The sequence below is a fragment of the Ammospiza nelsoni genome, chromosome 6, assembly GCF_027579445.1.
Source record: "Ammospiza nelsoni isolate bAmmNel1 chromosome 6, bAmmNel1.pri, whole genome shotgun sequence".
Lineage (NCBI taxonomy): Eukaryota > Metazoa > Chordata > Aves > Passeriformes > Passerellidae > Ammospiza > Ammospiza nelsoni.
In genome coordinates, this window is record NC_080638.1 from 17,103,961 (window position 1) to 17,128,108 (window position 24,148).

Below are 24,148 nucleotides of genomic sequence, written 5' to 3' on the forward strand. Positions count from 1 at the left end.
ATGGTCTTATCTGCCTACATCTTACTCTGGGGAGGGATATGTTGGAGGAAAATGGCATGGTAATATTGAAGAGCTGTCAGTAGGTGCCTTTCAGCCACCTGAATTTTACTGTAAACTATTTGTGCTGTGGTTTGCAGTATAGCAGGCCCAGATGCTGGTGACTCCACATGTAAAATACTATTCTGAGAATTTGCAAAATTATGGAAGGTAAATTTAGGTCAGTATATAACAGACATGCCAGCTTGCTATGTGAAAATCTCTATAAATTACTTCAGAGGATGTAAAATATCAGTGATTTATAAGTAGATAAGAAGATTAAAACCATGTTTTCATTCCATTTGACCTTCAGACTACTCTAACTTTTTTTTCATAGCAAATTAACCTAGGCTGTTCGTTTTACAGATATTTTCACCTACCCCACTAAGGGGGCTCATCTATCCCATATGTTCCTTTGGGTCTCATCTAGAGTAACTTTAGGGACATAAGGACTTCTTGTGGAGTGAAATGGGCTTTGAAAGTAGTATCGTCCTGGTCCAGTGATAAGGTTTTACATTTTCCTAAGGGATGGAAATGAAACAATGCAAATGCACCTTTGGCAAAACACTTAGAATAGGAGGAAACCTTCCTTCATTGCAGACTTCTGTGCTATTTTCCTCCTGCAGTGAGAGGAGGACAGTTCATGATGAGGGACACCATTGTGACATTGAAAACTGCTCGCAGATGTCAGTGCAGTGAAATTATATGAAAATAAGCAGAACTTACATAGGCCCATAGAAACACATCTATTTCCTAAAGTAGTCTGCTTTTGTAGTTTATTTGTGTAAAGGAATGCAGGATTCTAACCTGGCTCCAAATATCACCTGCCTAGAAAGAGATAGATTGATGCAATAATCTCTTGTGGGGAAAAATAGTGCTGTAGGGTAGAGCTGCTAAATTAGAGGCATTTCAAACCCTGGTTATACACACAGCCCACAGAACAGATACACAGAACAATCCCACAGAGTTCTTAGGCAACCAAATAGCTTCAACAACTGTCTGTCAATCCAGATTTTATAAAATATTATTTCCTTAGAGACCCATGCACTTGTCGTTCTACTAGTTTAATTATTAATGATTAAACCATAGAGGCAAAGAGACCTGTGGCTGAGCTTCTACTCTCTCTTTTTATTATGTCTGCCATAGGCCAGTTACACGGAGTAGAAGAGCTTTAGATTTGTTCTAACTAACATTAAGTTAGTTATTGCTCCTAAGGTAGCAATAGCTCCCAAGAGATCATCAGAGGTAAGACTTTTCTAGCTGTGATCTCTTGGTCTGGGTCATACAACACGAGAATTTTCAGTGTTGAAATACCCGTGGGAAGTTTTCTGCCCAGTGAATTATTACATGTCTCCAGTGTCAAAAGTTCTTAAAATAGTGAGTTACTGGAACACATTTTGAGAGCCAAGATTCTTGAGAAGCATGCAGAGGCAAGGCAGATCAAAATAGAGTTACTTTTGGTTTAGTGTGATTTTCCTTTATTTTGCTGCTTCTCTCCAGTAGGATCCTAATGTTAGATGGAAAGCTAATGCAATCAGGGAAAGGAGGAAGAACTGAGGTGCCTCTCAATCAAATACCCTAAATGTGATGTATAAAGTAACTAGGGCCTTTGATTCAAGACAAAATACAAGTTCTTGAACAGCACCAGCAGTGCCCTAGAGCTACCTGCTCTAAGAGCACCCACATTATCCCTGGTGGATTCTGAGTCTGATGAGGTGATCATAAAAGCCAAAGCTTTGGGATCTATTTAGCAGTGGACTTCACAAAAAAAAAATTGATACTCAATTGCACCAGAAATATTAGCATGAAAAGTGGTGTAATTTTCAGCTGAATGAGAGTATTTGACTTCCCAGCTGAGGTCAGTGAGCTGTGGAAATTTGGCATCTTTTGTGTAGGAAGGGCAGGATGTGAATTTCCAGACAAGAGGAAAGAACAGCTTCCTCCCAAACATGTGTCCTGACAAAGGGTCAAACATGGGTGTCATACATGGAGATGAGTGACTTGGGGACAGTATTAATGTCAGTAGGTCATGTAAAACATATGCAGACACAGATACAAGGAGCAGAAACTGCTACATGTAAAGAATTCTGTATAAACTGCAGGAAATTAAGGCTTTTACTTTGCAGTTTATATGTTTTGATTTTAAGCTCAGAACACAGGACTGAAATGGTTTTAGACTGTTACATTGCTTCACCTATTGTAAAGAGGCATCTCCAAAAGGGTGTCCCTGAGTTTGTTTCATTTCTTTAACACACTGAACAAACCTAGAGGATGCAGGAAAGACAGGAGATTGAGGTAAAATGAGCTAAGCCAGCTGAGACAACTGAGGCAGGTGGGATCTGGGCCCTTGTGTATATTTGAGGTGTTTTCACATCTCCCCTGTAGGGCAATACTGAATGAATCTACAGCATCTCTGAGGAGGTGTCCTTGTTGTGTTCTTCTTAACACAGTCTCCCATGTTGGTAGTGGAAAATAAACAACAAAGCACTTGGCAAATGTAACTAACTCGTGGAGGCCTCTGACTTGCTGGGAAATACTGAGTTGCTGCATATGTTAGATGTACAGTTCAGCCATCCTGGCAACTCTGTCATGATCAGCAGTTACATGGCCTACTTTTTCTCTCAGCATTTCAGAATCCCCACTTTCCCCTCTGCTGTACCATCTGTGACAGACTGTTGGTAGGATTTAAGATCATGACTTCTGGACGATCTGCAGAACCATTGCCCAGCTACAGCAGATTTCACATTCACAGACCAGACTGCAGTCTGCTTTTTGATGTGTTTTAAACATCAACCTCTGGAAAGGTCCTGTCAGCCTACAGGGCTCAACCTGTACAAGTGCATGGTCTTTCTTTCTTACCAGTTTCAAAAAAGAAGACTGCTTTTTCTAAACCAGTGACTGTGTCTACAGTTCAGATTTGTGTTGAGGAGTGAGTTAGAATTAGTAGTTTAAATCTGTCCCAAGCTTCCTGCCCAGACCATTCTGGAGCTGCCCCTGAGATCTAATTAACGTATCCTAAGCATTTTAAGTCTCACAGTGAGGATCTCCACTGTGCCATGGGCCCTGCTGCCACAGGGTGTATTCCTACAATGGAATTCAAAGTGGCAGATTACCAAGAGTTGAAATCTTAACAGTGGAATTGTAAACCACATTTACATTTTATTCCTTCTGTCTGCCCTCTCCTTCAGGTATGCTTTGGGTAGCCTCCAGTGCCTGATGTGGATGCAGTTGTGTGGAAATCCTGATGGATTACAGTGTTGTTTCTTTTCTAGGCATCTGGCCCTTCCCCCCAAACTGATGCTCTCATCTGGGGAGGAAATTAGGTTATTGAAATAAGGGTCACGCACAAAAGCAAAGAACCACAGGGAAGATTGCAATTTGAAACCAATTTAACAATGAAATACATCTCTGGGTCTTGGCAGCTCTGGAGGAAATAGAATATCTTTCTAGCTTTATATCTGTGTTTCATATTCCTTAGACCTTTCACAGTGGTTTATAATCCAGGCTTCTGCAACAAGATTTCATTAAGTTCACTGCATAAATTGCACCTGCAGCTAATTGAGAGCTCACATCCTTGCATCTTGACAGCCAAAGTGGGAGAAATCATGCACGCAGGCACCCAAGTGGTACAGCAAAATAAGCAGTCAGCTGAACACGATGACCTTAATGTTCACTGACTGAAGCAAATCAGCCTCTTCTCACCATTTGTGATTTGTGTGCACTTGAGCAAGAATTCATCATTTCCAGGTGACAGTCTACTTCAGGTTGATTTTTAAAAGCATCTATCTTGTAAGTGTGAGGCATGAGGCCAAAGCTGGAGGACTTTAATAATTCAAGAAGAATAATATTCCCTTAGTGATGTCTCTCTGGAGGAATGTGTGGTTGCTCAGTGTGAGCCTTTTGAAGTCTTAATTGGCAAGAGATTCATCCCAGGTGTTCTGAAGCTACAGGAATGCAGTGGAAAAGAAGTATAGTTCCAGACTGATATTTCTGTGTGTAAGGGTGTGATTCCATCTAGAGCAGTTTTTCTTTCTGGTGAGTGCTGAGAGAACATTGGCTGCGTCTTCCTTGACCAGCTGCTGCAAAATGTGGCAGATAGACTTGGCACATCAGATTATGAGTTCTTCTAGGTGAGTGCAAAGAATTTCAAAACTGAATAGCTTAGTGTTTTCAGTGCTGCCTGGTTTTGTCCTGTGAGATATTTTGGTAATTTTAGATCTCTTCAAAGACTAGGACAGAGTCAAGTTTTTCTTTGAACTGAACCTAGGTTAGCAGCATAAGCACCTTCTGTTGTTTTGACTTTTTTTTTTCCCAGGAGGAAGAAGAAATTATTTTTGTCTCTTGGTTTTAGTAGTTCCTTTTGTCTGTGAAAAAAAAAAAAAAAAGAGTTGGTGCAAGCACATGCCTGCTGCTATTCAGCCTTGCAGCCTCCAGATTTCTTCATGGTGCCAGCAGTGCCCTGCTGACCCAGGAGGCGTCCTGCAAGGAGCCATAGTGATTCCTGTTTGCACCTCCAGCCAAGGGATCAGGACCAGCCAGCCTGGTCCTGCTTGACCAACCTGATCTCCTTCCATGGCAAGGTGACCTGCTTAGTGGATGAGCCCTGGAACAGGCTGCCCAGGGAAGTGGCTGAGTCAACATCCCTGCAGGTATTTAGAAGACATGCAGATGTAGCACTTTGGGACATGGTTAATGGTAGACTTAGCAGTCCTGGGTTAACAGTTGGACTTGATGATCTTAGAAGTATTTTCCAATGTAAACAACTCTCTGTCTCTATATAATTTGATTTGAGAAGAGCTTAAAAGCTTGTGGGGAGATTCTGCCAGAAGCTGACAATATGCTCCTGGGTTTTTCTTCAGAATTTAAACATATGCTTCATTTAGGCCACAGTGTGTGAAAAATTATAACTGATAATTGATTGCAGTTTTTGCATTGCCACTTCAAACCTCCTAAAAGAATATTATTGTAACTTCTTTTTTTTTTTGCTTCCTTCATATGCACCCTTTTGGGCTGCCATTCCTCTCTGAAGGAACCCAGATCTTACATTATTTTCTGATCTAATTACCCTGTATATAAAAAGCCCTATTTGAGTCACCCACTCAAAATTAGAAGATGTGAGAATTGGGGTAGCCATGAAGCCTTCATGCAGTGCCGTCACTGTAGGCGACAGCCTTTAATTATGTGACCACATTCGTTTCTCCCCTTCTGCAGCTCCTGAGGGAGTGAGTAGAGTTGTCAGGTAAGCAATTAAGTAATCCAAATGCTAGCATTTTTGTATCATCTGCACAATCCAGAAGAATACAGCTCAATAGAAAGGTCACTCAGATGTAAAAACATTTCCTATAGGCCTTTAGCAAGGAAACAGGTTTATCTTGTGTGCAATCCCTGTAATTGAGAGAGTATAATATTATGGTTTTATGCTGCAATTAACACACCATTGACTTGCAGAGAATGTAACCTTTTTATTTGCAGAGGTAAACCCTTGTTTTCCATCTGGGTTGGTGGCATGTGTTTGGATTCACAGCACCACCTGATGGCTGAAGGCCCATTTCTGGGCTTGGGGATGCTCTGCATCCCTTCGGTTCGGTTTCTGTTAGTAATGAAAACAAGGGTGTACGCTGATGCCATTTCTGTGTGCTGCAGGGCACAAAGAATGCTGACTGCTGATGCAGAGCAAGTTCCTCTAAAGCTTTGTGTATCTGCCTGGGACTATTAAAATGAATATTTAATGATTTGGGGATTTTTTTTTTTTCATTTAAGCTCCTTGAATAAGGCTTTTGAAAAGACTCAGGTTTCTCATAACACCTTCCAGGGTGTTATCTGAAGAGTTGGAAACCCTAGATGTATTGTGTAGAAATTTCCTGTGGTGATGTAGTGAACCCCCAAATGTTCGACCAAGCCTGTAAGGTCATGGCAGCACCAGTGAGCCCCTGTGGCAGTGTGGTGGGGGTAAAAGAGCTGCCCATGGGCCATGGCCAGCATGGGCTGCTCTGTCTCCATCCCTAGGGAGGGGGATGTCTGAGGGAGACTTGGGGCCACCCTTGCCTCAGCCATCACAGGATAATGAGCATACCTGGGAGCTGCAGAGCACTGAGATGACCTTGGTGCTGCCTCAAAGGGCTCATGCTGCTACAAATCAACCTACCTGTCAAAGCATCTGATTTTAACAGCCTATTTAATACAAAAATATCTTGACATATGCAGCATTTCCAAATGTCAAATCACAGAGTTCTCACTCTGCGGAACTGGAAAAGAAAAGCAATTTTAAAAGCAGAGGAGAGTCAAGTCAGGGAGCCTGAGCAGGAGTGTGCTCCCTTGTAAGGCACAGCCTGAAACAGATTTGCATAGTGGTGGGTTTGGGGGACAAGGAATATGTGGGAGGAGGTGGATTTGTGCTCAGTGCAGCCATTTACTCTAATGGGTTATCCATGCAAATCCTCCACATAGAGAGAATGGCATAAATCTCTGCCTCTAAAGCCTTAATGCAAGAGTATTTGTTAAATACAAAATAGTGTGAAATCAATTCCAACAGCATTCAACCTTTCTAATCTTTTATTAAACATTATTTGTATTGTCATTATTAAATCATAAGCTGATGCTGCAGGAATTTATTGCATAAAATTTGAATATATGAATGGGGCTCTACAGTGTTCATGGCTAAATGTTCAAGTGCAATTCTTCAAAGATTTGACATGTTTTTATTTTACTGGTTGCAGCTTTGTATCGAAGCAGGCATTGAAAGCCACTCAAATTTGTAAATATTTCTTTATATGCATGTTCTAGATTTTTTTAAGGTGTCATTTGTCTTATAGAGCCAAATTTTGGTAATTATGAAGTTGATGGGAATTCTGCCCAGGAGAGCAGCAGGATCCCAGTGAGATTTATGCATGTGCTTGATGCTGTGTGATAGAAAAGAATTTAATGAAAATTTTGCCAAATGGGACCAGGAATGAATGCGATCCAGGGAAACCCTGTTTGCAGCACTTGCCATTGCTAGAGAACAATTCTTTGTTTCCTTCACTGCCTCTCAATCACTCTTCTAATTATTGTGAAATGTATTCTGAGAAGTGTAATGAAGAGCTCTGTTTTACAAGCTTGAAATTAGAGGATAACTCCCTTGATACTTCAATTCTCGAATGTTCAGCTAATTTGCAGGTGTCCTGGCCTCATTAATGACTGCACTACAGAAGCAGGCTATTTTCAGGTGCTTCCAGGAGTACAGCAGCTCCAGCACTGTGGTGGTTGGGCTTCAACACACAGCTTTGTAGCCTTGTATGGATCATTGCAAAAGGAGCCAAGGGGCAGCTTGGATTCCTGTGCTTTTCATTTGCTGTCTGTCTGTGGGACCTGTGCAGGCCATAGGGAAATCCAGTGTGGCTGTGCATAGGAGCTGCAGTTTGTCTTGACTCTGTGCCATGCTTACAATTTCTCCAAAATGGACCCTTCAGGTAAAGATTTTTTTGCAGCAAGATAAGAAACAATGATGCCCCACAGACATTATCTGATGGACCAGGCAGAGAGAAGGAATGGAAAAATAAATTTAAAATACAGAAAAAGAGGGAAAATGAACAGCCTGACAACTTTCTCTAGTTTCAATTACTCTGTCACATATTGACCATCCTGGATCTTGATTGGAATGGTGGTGCAGCACTGCAGCCATCATGGGACCTCTGAGCAGGCTGTGGTTCAGTGATCCCAGGGTAAGCAGGGTTCTCTCCCACACAGCTCACTGCCCTGGTATCTCCCTACCATTGGGAAGAGCATGAGGTGGGGATGCCAAGGGGTGAATGTGTTCTGGGGAGTGTATTACTTGCAGGCATGAGATGCTGGGTGTTCCGGAAGCACCATACCCACACAGATTTCTTGCATCTCAGACTAAATCAGAAAGGGGCAATGGGATGTGAACAAGTTGTGGGAGAAGGGGATGTTATTAGGGAAGAGGGAGTTGGGGTGAGCTTCCCACTGTATCACCCATGCAGATGTGTTACTTGTGCAGCTGCTAAAACACACCATTCCTGGCAAGATAACCTAGGGATCATATGTATGAAAAATATATTGTACCCAGTGACTTCCTGAATTACAATGATGATGAGCTTTACTCCCAGGCAAGAAGCTTTTGAGAAGCAGTGCATGAATTGTGTAATTTACTCTGCTGTGCTTAAATAATTCCTTTTGTTTTCACAGGCCGATGCTGGCTGGATGCTCTGGAGCTTGCCCTGCGTTGCTCCAGCCTCTTCAGGCTCGGTGCCTCCAAGCAGGGGAAGGATGGAGACGTGAACTGCTCCAGTGATTCTGCACATGCAGGGCTCAACCACCTCTTGCACACCAGTGCTATGTCAGACCAGGAGTTCTTTCAGTAAGATGGGGCTGTTACTTCTTAATGCACAGAGGGGTGGCACATGGCTCAAACTTGAGTGTAATCTAGCCAGAGTCCACTGAGGAAATCTGTTTAAAAACCAGCCTGTGTGTTCTGCTGCTGCATCCTCACTAATACATGGGCTGGGTACTGCCACCTAATGCTTGAACACATGGGCTGGGGGAAATCCCAGCTGTGTTTGTTTGTACATAAACAACTTTCTTCTGTCCCCTGCTTGGGCCAAAATGGTGTCTGGGGATGCCAGCATGAAAAATGGCTTGCTTGAGTAAAGATTGCAGAATCTAGCTGCTGTAGTTACACAGACACAGTCACTAACAATGTCTGTGTGTTGCAAGCACATATGGCTCTGAGTCTGATCTATTTTTTAATAATGTGTACTCTTCCCTAGTAATACTGTGTTATAGTCAGCAGAGTGCCCACACTACATCCTTAGATTTATAATTACTTTCTCTCTCTGCATGGGTTTTGAGGGGTGTCCAATTTCTTCCTCGATGAATCAGATAAATTTTTACGTAAGGGGAAAGAAGTCCCCACAGCCTTCTTTCTATTAATATTCCTGGTATTACTGCAGCGTTTTAGAACATCAAAGCTCTGTACACATTGAAAAGCCCCAGGCCTTTCTGTTGCTTATAGCTGAATAAGCAACTTCAAGAATCCTCCTGGTATAGACATTTGGCCTTTGGAGTGAGAACTGGGAGAGGACGTGTCTATTTCTAGTTCTGCTGATTGGAATTTGACTTTCAGAGCTCACAGCAATGCACCATCAGTTATGCAGTTTCTAGGGTAGCAATTCTTGCAGTCTGCAAAGATGATGGCTTGCAGAGCAGGACCTCACCCTTAAAAGGTTTTCTTGGTCACATTCATGACAACAGCAGGGGTCTGAGTCCTCTTCAGAGTGTTTAGGTACCTCTGGCCCCATGGGATCTAAGGGGTGGCATCATTTCAGTCTGCCCTTTGACCTGATAGGTTCTGGTAATCCCAGCATGTGTTCTCCAGTCCTGCTGCTGTTCAGGTTTTTACCTAGAGTTTAAAGAGAGCTTTACTGAAAAGCAGTGGGAGAAGAAAAGGAAATCTAATATCTTACTACATCATGTGCCCTAGTACTTGTGCTCATGGGTTTCTTTCATAATACTTTCCTTATGTCTGGAAGTCTCTGTGCTCACTGGGATAATGAATTCAAGAATGCAGTAGACTTGTTTTTTGGCTGATGGATGTGTGTACAGAAATATACATCATATTAAAATGGAGCCTGTGGCACTCAGAATATTTGGGCAAACCCTTGGCTACTGTAAGCTGATACAGAAGATAAGGTTAAAACTGTAGTAAAAGTATTTCTTCAGAATGTGATATGTGAATGCTGCTTAAGTGATGCCTCTATTTCACCTCTTAGTTGTCCAACATTAAAAGCCCCCTTGAAATATGGGACTCAGAAGTAGCAACACACATGGCAGAGTTCTCAGCAGGACAGAGTACCCACAGTTGCAATCAGATATTTCTTACAGTCTCAAATTTTAGCTGAGTCTGGTTCAAGCTGGGCATTCAGCATGTGACATCTGGACAGTACCCCCTCCTTTCTGAGTCCTACCTCTGTTAGGAATGTGTAGCCAAACTCCCCAGTGCTTAAAGCCCAGGGGAGTTTGAGGGTTGCAGGACAGGAGGATGACTTGCTGTCATCCCTGAAGGAATGAAGAACATTTAAATAAGGGAGAATGCAAAACCCAAACTGTGCAAGTGCTGAGCAAAGTGGTTTTGGTTTGCCAGTGACAGTGGTTTCCTCGCAGGGATTCAATCATTCTAATTAAATGCTTTCCCTACAGGGAATCTTACCAATTAAATTGGCATGCAGTTGTTAGGGGGCCAGTTAATTACATTTAACTCTATGTTCAAATTAGCCAAACTACTCTGTCAAGAACAGAAAAAGAAAGGGAAGATGATGGATATTATGGGGAGAACAAAACCCCCTTGGGAGCTGGCAAAAGCAGATTTTCTGTTGAGCCAAAGTTGCATTTGTCTGCTGGCTGCTTTGCTCCTTTCCTGCTGGGAAACAAATCAAGATTATACAGTGATTTCAAAATCCACGTCTTTAGTAACATATAAAAATGAGAGAGAGAACTGTGTGAGTGAATCAAAGGCTTAAGTACTGTGTAAATCAGTGATTTTAGACAGGAGACTTTTAGGGCACCAGGCACTCTTCTTTTTAATATGAAGTTGTATTTCTTGTGGCTTCCATACCTCATCTCCAGCAGCCCCAGGAGTCTGGCTGGTTACTTGTTTGCAAAAGCCTAAGTTTTTTTATTTACTTTGTGTAGAAGAGCAGTATCAAACCCAAAGAAGTCCTGGTCACCAATTGATGTTTCCAGGAATGCCACTTACAGAATAAAGCACTGCTGGAAGAGAACTCTAGTATGCTGAAACAGTAAATTAGCCATGAAATGTGCCAGGTTACCCATGTTCATGGTGGAAATCCAGTGCTGAATTTTAGCATAGTCATTTCCCCCCCCCCCTCCCAGCTTTTGGATTCTGGTCCAAATCTCGTTGGAAGCTCCTGGGAAGTCTTTTCATTGATTGATTGGCCAAGCTCGTGGCATGGCATTTGTTTTTAGCATATCACACATATTCAGTGGTGATTCTCTTTGGAGAAAGAACCTGGGTGCACTTCAGCATCTCATATTTGATCCTCAGAATGAGAAGCATCTGTTTTCCCTTTGGCTCCCCAGAGTGGCTCCATGGCTCTGGATGTATTAAGTCTTGCCTGGTTTGTGGTGGTGGGTAATCAGTGCACAGCTCAGTGGAATTTGATATGAATTTGATTTCCCTCTTGGACTAAATCTGAAATCCTTAAAAAATACTAGGGTGGTGGGTGGTGGTGGTGAGAGAAAACTAAGAAAAGAGTAATTTACTCCATTAAACTTCAAATACTTCCCAAATGTGAGGCAGGTGACACTGGAAAACTTGCTCTTCTTACAAATGTGAAATAGAAACAAGTGCTGCATCTCAGCATGAACTAAAAGCTTTATAATGAACTATTCTTTCAAGTATTTTTCCCCCATGGAGAAGATTTTCACTAGGTGTAGGGAGCAAAGCAACCACAGACAGCACTCACATGTTTACCTGATCATTGAAAAATTAAGAACTAAATTAGGTATTTAAATGATCAAAACCAAATAATTTCATGAATATACCATCCAGGAAACAACTGTGGTGAGAAATCATGGGATAATATCTCTAGACAGCTCTCTCCTCATCTTTCTTCTGCTTTATTATTTTAAATTCATGTGTGTGTAATCTGTGTCTCCAGTGTATTTGGTTATCACTCATTACATTTGCTGCCTGCTGGCTAAAAAAAAAAGAACTAATATCCTGGCACTAGAACAATAAAGACACATAATGTCTGATAGAAAATTATTAGTGCTGGTCATTGACTGTGATTAATGATCTTAGTTTTATTATACAGTGCAACTGTCAATTAAAAAACCTTGTGATTTGTATATATAAACACTGTCTATATGTATATGTATGCAGACATACATATATTTGCAAAAGGAACTAAAAGAAAGATTTTCTAAAGGCACAGAAAGCTGTAAGATGACACTTCCAAAAGAACTCTAGAAACTGGGCTCTGCCAGAAACTGAGCTGTGACTGTCACAATGTGGCTTGCTTGGCAAGTTAAAAATCATGAGTTTATTTCAGTGCATAGTTGGAAGTTGAGATCTTCTGAAAAGCTGATGCCAGTTCTGAGTTTTGATTCTTTTGTTGCTTTTTTTCTTTTTAATTTAATAGGGCTCTACCTAGCAATGCCTAATTATCTTTTTAAAATAGAAATTAACAAGAGTGGGGAAAAGAGCAAAGGTGGAAACTTTCAGCATTCATTCTTAGTGAAAATTGAAACATGGCCAGATTGGCCTGAGAAAATGCCCATCATAGAGAAGCTTGATGCTTGATGGAACATTCCCATGTACTGAGAAATCTTGGAGAGGAAGACAGTCTACAGGAAGTTACAAAACTCTTCAGAATCCAGGGCCTGTTTAGATCCTCTGAAACCCTTTGTATAGTTGGAAATCTTTTGTTTTACTGCTCTATTCAAGAGCAATTTTTCATGAGGTCTCAGTTAAGATATTTTCAGAGGAAGGACCAGCTGAGAAGCTCAGCAAATAGGAGTTAGGCCAGGCCATGGAAGAGGTAATGTGTCTGCAGACATGTATGAATAAGGAAAACTGTTTCCCATGATAGATACCACTTGAAAAAAGTGCATTTAGTGAATACTTTTCAGCACCTGACCTCTGGCCTGTGCAATCAGGTTTGGCATCTGTCATATGAACTACATCTGCTTTTTCAAGTGGAGATGCTATAGGTTACTTGAGAGAGAATTTTTTGCATTCTCTGAAGTCTGGATCACTGGGCATGATACTTGTTACACCTTCCATGCTTTCCCTTAGATGCTGTTATAATTTGGGAGTTCTTCTCACATGCAGTTGTCCACTCCATGCTCTAAACTCTGTTCTTCCACACAGCATCATCTGGGGGAAGCACATTCCCCCAGAGGAAGGAATGGATGAAGGAGGGGTATGAATGTGAGAAAACACTTGCTTCTATTAGTTTTTAATTTGTCTTTTCTAGTGTAGGGCTGACATAGTACCACCCTCTGTTGAAATAAAATAGCAATAGCACTGAAAAGAAAATGTATCTCGTAACGTCATATTTCTTGTATATGCTGCAATCCACTGACTTCTGTAAAGAGGAAAATCTCTCCTGATGGATACTTCAGTTCTTTTATCAGCAGTGTAGAGTTGTAGGAGTGCACTTGCTCTGTATCCCTCTGGTCTGTGGGCTCCCATCCACAGCCAGCAGCAGAGCTGTGTAAGGATAGGTAAATGGAGCTGGCACCTTTTGAAAAGTGCAGTTTGGAGGGAAAAATTATGATGGAAAATCCCTCATTTTTCTGTGATAAAACCTTTGTTATTCAGGAAATCAGTGTCTGAGACTGTCTTGGTCTGCACAGCCTAGTTAGTCCTGGGAGTGTTTTTACTGTGTTTTAAAAGCCTTAAGCAATGTGGCTTTGTAAATCAAACTGAAGCAAGTAATGAGCTGTGTGTTGCAGGTTGAATGAATCAACCCTGGAGAACAACCACCACTTGGAGAACGATGCTTTTTCGGACAAGTCTGAGAGAGACAACGCAGAGGAGTCAGAGAATGAAGCACAGGAGAACAGCCGCAAGACTAATGAAAGTGAGAGTGATCAGTCAGAAATCCAGGGAGAGCTCTCTCCAGGGAGGAAGGGGACCACTTATATTGAACAAGTCTATGAAGAATTTGGGGAGGTAAGAAAACAAAAATCTTGATTGCTGCCTGTTCTTGTTAAAATGTATCTGTTTATAATATTTGTCCTTCAGCCTTTTAGCTGTATGGCAGGTAACAGCCAACTTTATGAGTTCTGGTGTTTAACAGAAAAAGCAAAGCACAGTTTTCTGCTAAATTACATGGTGTTATGTGCTTTAATAATTCTGCATTATGAACAGCAGCTCTGCTACTGTGCTTTGGTGTGTTTCCAGCATGAGCGATTGCTTTAACCAGTTATTGCATTAAAGATCTGCACAGCATTGGCACATTCATGGAGCCAGCAGGAGGGGGGATTATTATCCTGGGCATGTGTCCTGGCCAATTAGGGCACTCAGTCCTTGTGTGATACAAAATATGACACTTGCCTTTTTTTATTATGCATGGAACATCCTATTTTTTGTGTCTGAATGGAGCATTTGAGCCACTTGATTGCTAAATGCCAGTTGCTTATATGAAAGCCATTTCTCATGACATTTAACAGCAGGAGGATGCATTTCTGTTCCACATAAGAGCCTTGCTAGCTGATGTCACTGTGACACCTCTGAGGAAGGCAGTGGTAGAGAGCTGGGGCAGCCAAGTGTGCTGTGTGAGAATCTGTCTGAGCAGGCAGCAGAGGAGCTCTGCTCTGAGCCCTTGGTTGCCTGCTGCTTTGAACAAGGAAGCTGAGGTCCTGTTGGTGCATCAAAGAAACACACTGCTGGGAAGCTGGGTTTTTCTTAGAGTCACAGAATTGTAGAACAATTTACATTGGAAAAGATCCTTAAGACCAAGTCCAGTTATTAACTCAGCACTGCCAAGTCCACTGCTAAACCATGTCCCTTAGCACCACATCTACATGGCTTTTAAGTGCCTCCAGGGATGGTGGCTCCATCACCATCTGTTCCAGGCCTGTTCCAATGCTAGACAATCCTTTTAGTGAAAAAGTTTTGCTAATATCCAATCTAAAGTTGCCCTGACATAGCTTGAGGCCACATCTTCTCCTATCACTTGTTACCTCGAGAAGACACCAACACTCACCTCTCAGCAACCTCCTTTCAGGTAGTTCTAGAGAGTGATAAAATCTTCCCTCAGCCTTGTTTTCTTCGGGCTAAACCACCCAAGTTCCCTCAGCTGCTCCTTACAGAACTCGTGCTCCAGACCCTTCACCAGCCTCTTACACTTTTCTTTCAATGTTCTCCTGAAAGTGTAGTAGTAATATTGACAAAAAATATATAGTCAAATATACCCTAATTACACCTAGCTTCTCTTCAGTGCGTTTTTTTCCCCTCAAATCCTCTTGCAGACAAATAGCAACAGGGTTCAAACAGGAAATTTTGAATAGCGATGAGTAACTACACAGCAGCAAAATGAAAGCAAACAATTTCTGTCAGCTGCTTATTCTAAAATGACCTTTCTTCACATGACAAACTGCCCTAGAAGTGGTGGTAGTGCAGGCTGATATTTTAGTGTTTGAACAAATATTACATGCTACACTGATGTGTATATGTGGGTGTGTGAGAGAAAGAGAGAGATCTCTGCAGTTTTACATTAAAATAAGAAAAAAATGCAATACAAACCAAGTGGAAAAGATTGCATTTCTGTTGGAGAGTGACACTTTGTGTGGCATTAAATAAGTCTCTCTGTAGTGTGTCTGCTCAGGCACAGGTAGCATCCAGCGGGCTTCCAAAAAGAATTGCCATGTGGCCTTGGCCCATGAGTGTTTTGTAAGATTTCTTCAGGAGGTGGGGCTGTCATCACCTGGGCCATGCAGGTAGGACTCGTTTTTGAGTCTGAACTCACTGATGAAAGGAATGTAGAGAAAAATGGGTTTTGTGCAATGATGTAACTCCCCTGGGTGGAGATGTAGCAAGGTAAACATGTGCCAGAAGTCAGGTCAGTCATCATCTTAAACTGGAACTGCCCTCAGCCTGTGTGTGCAGTTCGGGTGTGGCAGCACAAAGGTCACAGGCTGGCACTGTTGCATTTTCAGCTTGGCTGTGAGGCTCATTTTAAAGGTGTGCACGTGGGTAGGTGCCTCATTAGACTCTTGAAAGGTGTTTGTGCATTTTGCAGTTTTGACTTGTTTGCAGATGGAATGTGAAGGGCAGAGACAGGTGTCAGAAGAACTTTGAGATTGCAAAAGTTGGTCTAGAACACAATATAGGCACTTTGATAGGTAGATTGATAGCAGAAAAAAAAAAAAAAACATTTTTTCCAGGCTTGTAGTTTAAACAAGTTCTAAAAAGGGTTATTATTTGAGGTTGTTCACATCTTCCTATACCTTTTTCTCTTTCTATTTATGTCCATCTTGTGTGCAGTGATTCATTGTAAGTAACACTTTGTCCAGCAATTTCAACATGGCATTAATTTATATTGGCAGTAGATGCACACTTGAGAACCTGGATAAATAATGAGAGTTCTGACAGACCTCTGCATTGTGAGCCCTAGGTGATGCTGTGGTATTCCATTTCTCCTTGGAGGTGCAAGGTGTGCATTGCATCAGACTGTCAAAAGAAGAAGTGTACAAAAATTGAAAAGCAGCAGAGTTGTAGAGCTTTGCTGTTCCTCAGTTTGAAATTCCCTCAGCCTGCAAGCCCTGTAGGACTGGTGAACTTGCTGTGACTGTAGGGCTGATTGGGAGGCAACATGGAGGCAATGCTCAGGTGGTGAAAAAGAATGTTTATTGATTTATACCACCTGAAACTCCTGTTGTGCTGTGCTATCCCCTCTCCCAAACCAAAGTCCATTCCAAAAGTAAATCTGTGCCCTTTTTCTCATAGAAATCTCTTGCCTAAAATCAGTAGAAAGCTCAAGTATTCTCTTTCACTGTTAAATTATGATGCCTAGTGTTCACTAAAATGGAATTTTGTTTGAAAATTTAATTTACCTTCTCTAGTGGTGTGAAAGGCATGTTGCACATCTCATAGACCCATTGAATGCATAGGAACTACACAGGACTGAAAGCACAGCATAACCCCTGGCTTTTTTTACCTTCACTTCTGCTGCAAAGGGCTCTAAGCAGCACTGGCAGGTGCTGGAGTTTTTGTGCCTCTCACCTGGTAGTGGGGCCCTTGCCATATTGACAGTTTGCCTTGTCTGGAAGTTACAGGACTGCTTATTTTCTCTGTTGATTACTTGTTTACTGCCTACATTTTTCTACATCTATCCTAGTGAATCCTATAATCTCTTGTTTATGGAGAATGGGACTGAGCTGCCTCTGTGCATCCCCCAGGCCGCAGGGATGCTGTGACAGCTCTGGGCATGTCCACCCCTCCTGAGGGCCTGCAGTGCAGAGTGCCCTTGGCTAATGGTGCTCCATGCTGGCCCCTGGCAGCCCTGGGGGAGGCAGTGCCTCAGGATGGAGCACAGCAGAGCTGTGCTCCCTGCCTCGTGCCAGCCTTCCCAGGCACCCAGGGCTTTCTGCTCCACTCACGTGATTGCTTTGGGGGCTCATTTCTACTGAGGCATGGCTGATGTCTCTCTGCAGTGGTGTAGGTGAGCAGTCACCCTTGTGCCAGGGCCTGGTGTGCGTGGCTCAGCTTGGACCCTGGAGAAATGTACCCACAGGGAATGGTTTTTCTGTGCCTGCCCTGAAGTTCCCTTTGCCTCTGCAGACAGGGGAGTCATCTCAGACAGAAACTGTCTCTGAGGAGAACAAGAGCCTGATGTGGATCCTGCTGAAGCAGCTGCGGCCTGGCATGGACCTGTCGCGGGTGGTGCTGCCCACCTTCATCCTGGAGCCGCGCTCCTTCCTGAACAAGCTCTCCGACTACTACTACCATGCTGACCTGCTCTCCCAGTAAGCAGCACAGGCTGGGCCTGACCTGGGCACTTCTCCTGTACTTGGGAACATGTCTCTGTGTGTGCCAGAAAGCTCCCAGATAGTACTGAGGTCACTGGCTTCAGCACAGATCAAGCCAGGCACCAGCTCAGTGACTTTTTATAGATAAAAAAATGCTGCCAGTGAGGGACAAGGAGGGAAAAGTTAAACACCAGACAAACCCTCCTTTGCATATGGATGTGTTTGGCACTGTTGGCTGGAGCTGGTGGGAATTCAGCCGATGCCTTGGAGTTTTGCACAACAGAGCTGTGCCACCTCCTGGTGTGCTCGTGTACATACACGAATGGGGGGATAGGATGGAGCAACCAAAATTGTCAAGCACTTCTGTTCCCCGAAGCAATATAATTATCATGGTTAAAAAATAAATAAGAAACATCTTTTAAAACCATTGATGATAGAGGCCTGCTGGGAGCAACACAGTAGAAAATAGGAAATGTTCTGCTTCCAGATAGGACCTGCCTTCTAAATGAGATATACTTAGTGGACTATAAAACCAAGATGTGCAATATTCTAATAGCAGCACTAGTTACTCATTTTTATTCCACTTTCTCTGGGTAATTACAGAATCATGGTATTTTCAAGCCTTGTTTGTGGTATATGTACCATCTGAAGTTAAAGAAATAGTTCTCCTCAGTGCTGATATGTAAGAAGACTTCAAGAGGTTTGGAGGTTTTGATTAAAAATTGTTTAATTTGTGGTTCGGGTGATCCTTCTAAATGAATTTTGCAATAATTTACCCAAGCTGATTTTTAAATCTGACTGAATGGTTGGAAATACCAGGAATGTCTTTGGTTTGGTTTACTTCCTGCTTCATCTTTGAGCATTGTTTGGAGGTGCTGGCTGAGATGACTTTTCGGAGTCCCTTCCAACCTGAAGTATTGTATGAAATCTCAAAGTACTGGTAGAGCTCATGGAGCACATCAGCTTTAAAAATCTTTTATGAAAGAGGAAAGCAAAGAAAAAGAGACAAAAAAAGCCAGTTTTTGATCTTGATGGGATAGGTTTACTTTTATGACTCACACTGTTCTGCTAGCTGTGACTCAGTGCTAGTGTAAGTGGAAGGACATTAACCTACTCCAATATCCAATCAAACCTGATACACTCCAGAAATTTTATTGGTCTGTTTGCAGAAATGTGGGACAAGTGGTGCCACTTTTTAATAATTGTGTTGTATGACATACATTACTAAAAAATAGATATTTCTGCTGGGAGATACCTTTTTCATTGGCAGCAGAACAGAAGTTACTTCTCTTTAGTTGTGGGGAAATAGATTTAAATTGATGTTATTATACTGTAAGAAGCTAATGGTATGTGTGACCAGTATAAAGAACATTTTATGTTCTATTCCATTCTGCAGGGCTGTCCTTGAGGATGATCCATACACCCGGATGAAGCAAGTTCTGAGGTGGTATCTGTCTGGCTTCTATAAGAAGCCAAAGGTAAAATGAGATATGAAATTGGGGTTGTAATGGGCATTGAAACCTTCTGCTGTGGTTTTATTTAATTTCTCTGTTGCCTCTCTTTTGAGACTTTACCTCTTTTACTGCTCAGAAGACTTTGACCATTACTTTTAAAACTGGGGTTGCATTTGGTTTCTGAGTAGACAGTGAATGCAAAATAGTGACAATCAACCCCAGAGCCTTTGCACTGCACAGTTAGAAAGTAAAACTAGTAATCAACAAGTAACATGCCCTGGGATGCAAGGTTTTCCCCTTTGCTGAAAGCAGGTCTTCTTTTCTCTTTTCTGGCCAATTAGTACCACTGTGCCATGTTCCCGCATCAGTGTGCCCTTGCAGTGTATAGTAGCAACAATAATAAAGTTTGATCATCTTTGATTGGGCAGTATTAAATATTAAAATGGTGAGAATAACAGATTAATCCATGGCTGGGATGAAGAGATTAGATTAGATAGATATGTAACTAGTTCTTCAGTTTTTATTCTTGTGATTGACTTTGTGTAAAGCATCCAAGAAAAAAATTACTGTGTTGTTTTGTGGCCATCTGTAGCATTGGATTGCAAATCTTCATTTGTAGCAGGTTTTGATTACTTGGTTTTTCAGGGAATAAAAAAGCCATACAACCCTATTCTGGGAGAGACATTTCGCTGCTGTTGGTTTCACCCCCAGACGAACAGTCACACATTTTACATAGCAGAACAGGTGAGTTATTGTTTGGATGCTCAACTGTTGCCACCACCAACCTGCTTGCACCTCCATGCACAGAAACACACTACTCCTCTCACCCTAGGAGCTCTGTGTAAACAGGCAGAGCAGAACCTGGGGTAAACTGGCAGCTGATCTTTTTCCTTTGCAGATTTACAGAAATTATGTGAGGCTTGGTAGGCACTCAAGACCATAACAGCAGGTCTTCCATATATAACATCAGCTTCTTCAATGGGATTCTACCCTACTGTTTTCTTATTGTTAATAAAATGGGGGTTGTATTGCCTCTGTCAAAAGGGGCATAAAACACACAACCAAATCCTTCCATCTTTTTATTTCTAAACTTTTTATTATTATTTTAATAGGAGTAAATTGAGGACTTGTCTCTATGTCTTTGTGATTAAATGAAGGGCAGAGCTCATAAGTTAACTGGCCTAACAAAGTGTAGTTTGAGATTTATCATATTAATAAAGGAATCTGAGAACTGTGTGGTCTTTGGTAAAGAGACTCCCCAGTTTCACACGTATTTTTCCCCTATTTGATTAGATAATTTTAGCTTTGTTAAAATTTTTATTTCAATCACTGCATGCATTTCACGGAGGTTATTCAAATGCTGCACTGAGGTTCTGCACTGTTCATTTATTGTCTTGAAAACCTTACACTTTACCTATTGCCTGAAAGTCATCTTATGTGCACAAGTTCAAGAAAATACAGGGTGGGGGAGAAGGATTAGATGTATAATGCTCTCATACATAATAATGGTGTCATGTACTGTGTTCCCCCTTTATTTTGCACCCTCCCTCTGCTTGGCCTGTGCACACTGCTCTAAATGACCCCTGCCTGCTTTTGTCCTAGGTGTCCCATCACCCACCAGTGTCAGCTTTTCACGTCAGCAATAGGAAGGATGGATTCTGCATTTCTGGCAGCATTCTAGCTAGGTCCAAGTTTTATGGTAAGGCATTAAGTCTAGGCCTCCTCCAGGTAATGTTGTGGCATCAGTTTTGGTTTGTTTTTCCATCATCCCTGAGTGTATTGAGAGTTAAGAACTAAGAAATGGTTGACAATTCTATCACCAGGATAGCCTAAGTCCTTGACTTGGCTCTCCTTCCCCATTTCCACCATTTCAGTGTGACACCACTCTGATGTTAAAAGAAATAAAAAACAGAGAGAAAGATTGAGAGCTTTAAAAATCTGTTTTTCAGAAGGCAAAGGCTGACAATAATAGATGGGATTGTCAGTATGCACTTGGTATGTGCTCATGGATGAGTTACATTTCAGCTCTCTGGCACTCAGGCAACAAACACAAAATTCTCTGAATAGATTTGAACCTTTATCTGGCTCCCAGAGTCCTGTGGGGTTGAAGCCCAGACCTTCAAAATGTCCTCCAGTCATTTAATATCAATGGAAACAGCACAACTCCAGGCTCTGAAACACTGTTCCTGTTTGAAATCAGTTTTTTGTTTAGACAAACATTTCGTAATTACTGTCCTCTGCTGAGTGTGTTTGCCAAAACACTTTAAGATAGTCTTTGCTGTCCTTCTGGCAATTTCATTTTTTATTTGGGATCATCCCCTGTTGCAGCAGACCTCTCGTTGGGGTAGAAATGAGCCAAGACACTGACTCATCTTTGAAAATGTGAAAAGGGTCCTGGTTTATTCTTTTTTATAACTTAGCCATCCTGACTCTGACTGCAGCAAGTTCCTGCTGTTGGCTTCTCTGACAGACTGGTGGCTATTCCTGCTGCAACATGACTGCAAGTATTTCCTTGCTGCCTCTGACTGCAGGCTTTTACCGAGCTTGAATGTGACTGCAGTCTCCAACAGCAGCCTCTAACTCTGTCAGACCCAGACTGACCTCACATCAGATCTTTTGTAGCAGCAGCTCTCTTCCTTGTTTTGTTCTTCCTCAGGGCTCCTCTATCTCCTCAAGGTCTTCTTCCTCTAGGCCTTCTTCCTCAAGGATTCCCCCTGACGGGCCAACTCAGTTCTTTCTTCACACTTAGCTTTGTTAGTCACAGCTACAACTCATTAAGGGCAAGGCTGTTCTTCTTTGGTAATTAGTACAACTTTTGTTCTTCTTTGGTAATTAGTTAAACTTTGGTAATTTGTACAACATTAGTACAACTTATTAGGGCAAGGTTACTTGTAGTCCCTTCTTCTACACCTACAATCCACAATCAGAAAAATTGTGAGAACTGGAGGACCTAAGAAAGTTCTAAGCTCCCACTAATGACCTGTTAAATCTGCTGCTCTTTCTCCAAGAGGGGCTAAATGCCAGAGCAAGTAAGAGCTGCAGTTTGTTAGAACTGCCTGCCTCCAGCTGTGCATGATTTGCAGGGTCCTAAATTTTGAGAATTTCATCTCTTCTTTCACTAGTGACCTGCATTTGAATGGAAATGCTTTTTCTAAAGTAGGAGGAGAGGCAAAGTATAACATGACTTTTTAATGTGTGTTTTTTTAAATTCTAGGCAACTCACTTTCTGCATTGTTGGATGGGAAAGCAAAGCTTATGTTTCTAAGCAGAGGGGAAGAGTATATAATCACTATGCCATATGCCCACTGTAAAGGTAAGGTATGACTCTTCAAATAGGAAGCAGAGTCACAAAATGGTGTCTTGCTGACTAGCTTTGCACTGGCTCTCCCCTCTCAAGCAGCTGACAGCGCAGGGCCTGGTAACTCCAGAGAGCCCCCCATGAGTCACAGCACTCAGCAGACCTTCAGTAATCCTCACTGAAGTCTTTCTGGTTTACCTGTGCACAGCCCAGGAGAGAATTAGGCCCATCAATGTTAGCTTTCACACTATGCAGAAACAGAAAAATACTGCATATATGCACTGTAGATAAAATGAAAAGAACAAGACTACATTTCTGAGCTTCTTAAGAGAAAAAGTTTTTATTATGTTAACACTGAAATTGCTTGATATATTTTCTAGCTTTTTGAGGATAAAGGAAATTCCTGAGTTCTCTTGCTATTTGTTTGTTACTCTAATCATTGTACTTCTCAGAGTATGAACTGCCTCAGTGAGGCTTGCTGCTGCTGCTGGTGAGGCTTTGCTCATAGAGCCAGTGTGTGCTGAGCCTGGGGCATGGCTGCTCATTCACTGCTCCTCAGGAAGCTCTGTCTGCATCATTTTCACTGCAGAGTAAAAATCAGCAATCAAATCCAATTTTGGTTGAGTATTTTTTAATTTGGCACACTGACTTCTAAGTTTATATTTAGAAGGGCCTGGGTACCTGAAAACAATAACCTCATAATATCATGATCTCTGTGAAGTATTCCTTTCCAGAAATCATCTTCTTACCAATTTTTCTTTTTCTGCAAAAGACCTTCAGCAAATGGTAAACATGTGTCAAAAGTTCCCTCATGACCTCTAGTCTCCCAGATTCCATTACAGCTTCTCTCTTCTTCAATCACCCTGAGAGAACTGACTGGGTCTGTTTAAGCACAAGTATGAATGAGGTTGCTGGGCACAACTTCCTTTATTTTTTCTGTCTCACTTTCAGCTTGTCACAGGTGCACCTGTGAGTCAGGCTATTTTCTAGCTGGTGTTAGAAATGGGGAATATGGACTCGGGGAGATTCTTCATGCTTATCGTAAACAGCCATTTCCTAGAAACTCCAGTTCTGTCTTTTCAAAACTTTAAGCCAAGTGATGAATTTCACAGTGTGTCAGCAAGAGCCAGGTTTACTTGAGAAAGCAGGTTGCTTCCACTGAGGCCTCTCTTAAGCCTCTTTTTTTTTTTCCTTTCAGGACTTTTATATGGTACTATGACAATGGAGCTTGGAGGGAAAGTTACCATTGACTGTGAGAAAACCAACCACAGGGCAGAACTGGAATTCAAGCTAAAGGTAAGATACCTTAAAAATGGCCCCATTTTGAGTGCGTCTCAGGCTTGCCCCTGTGCCCAGGCAGAGTTTGATAATTGATAATTGATAATGTGAGCACCAGAGTGGGACCTGCCTGGAGAGAAGGTGTCACCCTGCTGCTGGTTTTGCCTTGTGCAACTCAAACTGACCCCAGGAAGCCTTAGTTTTACATGACTTTTTCTGGCTACTGGCTTTTGTTCTGAAAGTTTCGCAATTTACAGTGTGGCTTCCGTTTTAGCAGGAATGATTAGTTTTGCTTGCAAAATCTAGTGAATGTACAAACTCACTAGAACTCTTGCTCCTGTACTTCCCTGACATTTGCACATACTTGTCTTTAAAGCCTATTTTTCCAATAGATCTGGTGTACTGGGTTGAAGACATATTTCCCTGACTTGGGTGTCATCTCAAACTTACAAACACTTTAGAGCCTAAGGTGCTTCTTTTCTGGCTTGAAAACAGTGTGATTCATCCAAACATGTCTCTGAAAAGTCCTGATGATGTAATTACATGCTCTGCTTTGAGCATTTCCTAGCTGTCTATTTTAGTAGAC

The 24,148-nt window shown here is 42.0% G+C and overlaps 1 protein-coding gene across 1 annotated transcript in view; it reads left to right on the forward strand.

The window, feature by feature from the left end:
- The window catches only part of OSBPL5 (oxysterol binding protein like 5), a 133,939-nt gene that overhangs the window by 97,564 nt on the left and 12,227 nt on the right, over window positions 1-24,148 (forward strand). The window contains exons 9-16 of the mRNA XM_059474387.1: window positions 8,221-8,392; window positions 13,513-13,732; window positions 17,345-17,529; window positions 18,929-19,010; window positions 19,632-19,730; window positions 20,589-20,685; window positions 22,201-22,299; window positions 23,483-23,580. Of these exons, the coding sequence (XP_059330370.1) occupies window positions 8,221-8,392; window positions 13,513-13,732; window positions 17,345-17,529; window positions 18,929-19,010; window positions 19,632-19,730; window positions 20,589-20,685; window positions 22,201-22,299; window positions 23,483-23,580 (1,052 nt within the window). The remainder of the gene's footprint in view (window positions 1-8,220; window positions 8,393-13,512; window positions 13,733-17,344; window positions 17,530-18,928; window positions 19,011-19,631; window positions 19,731-20,588; window positions 20,686-22,200; window positions 22,300-23,482; window positions 23,581-24,148) is intronic.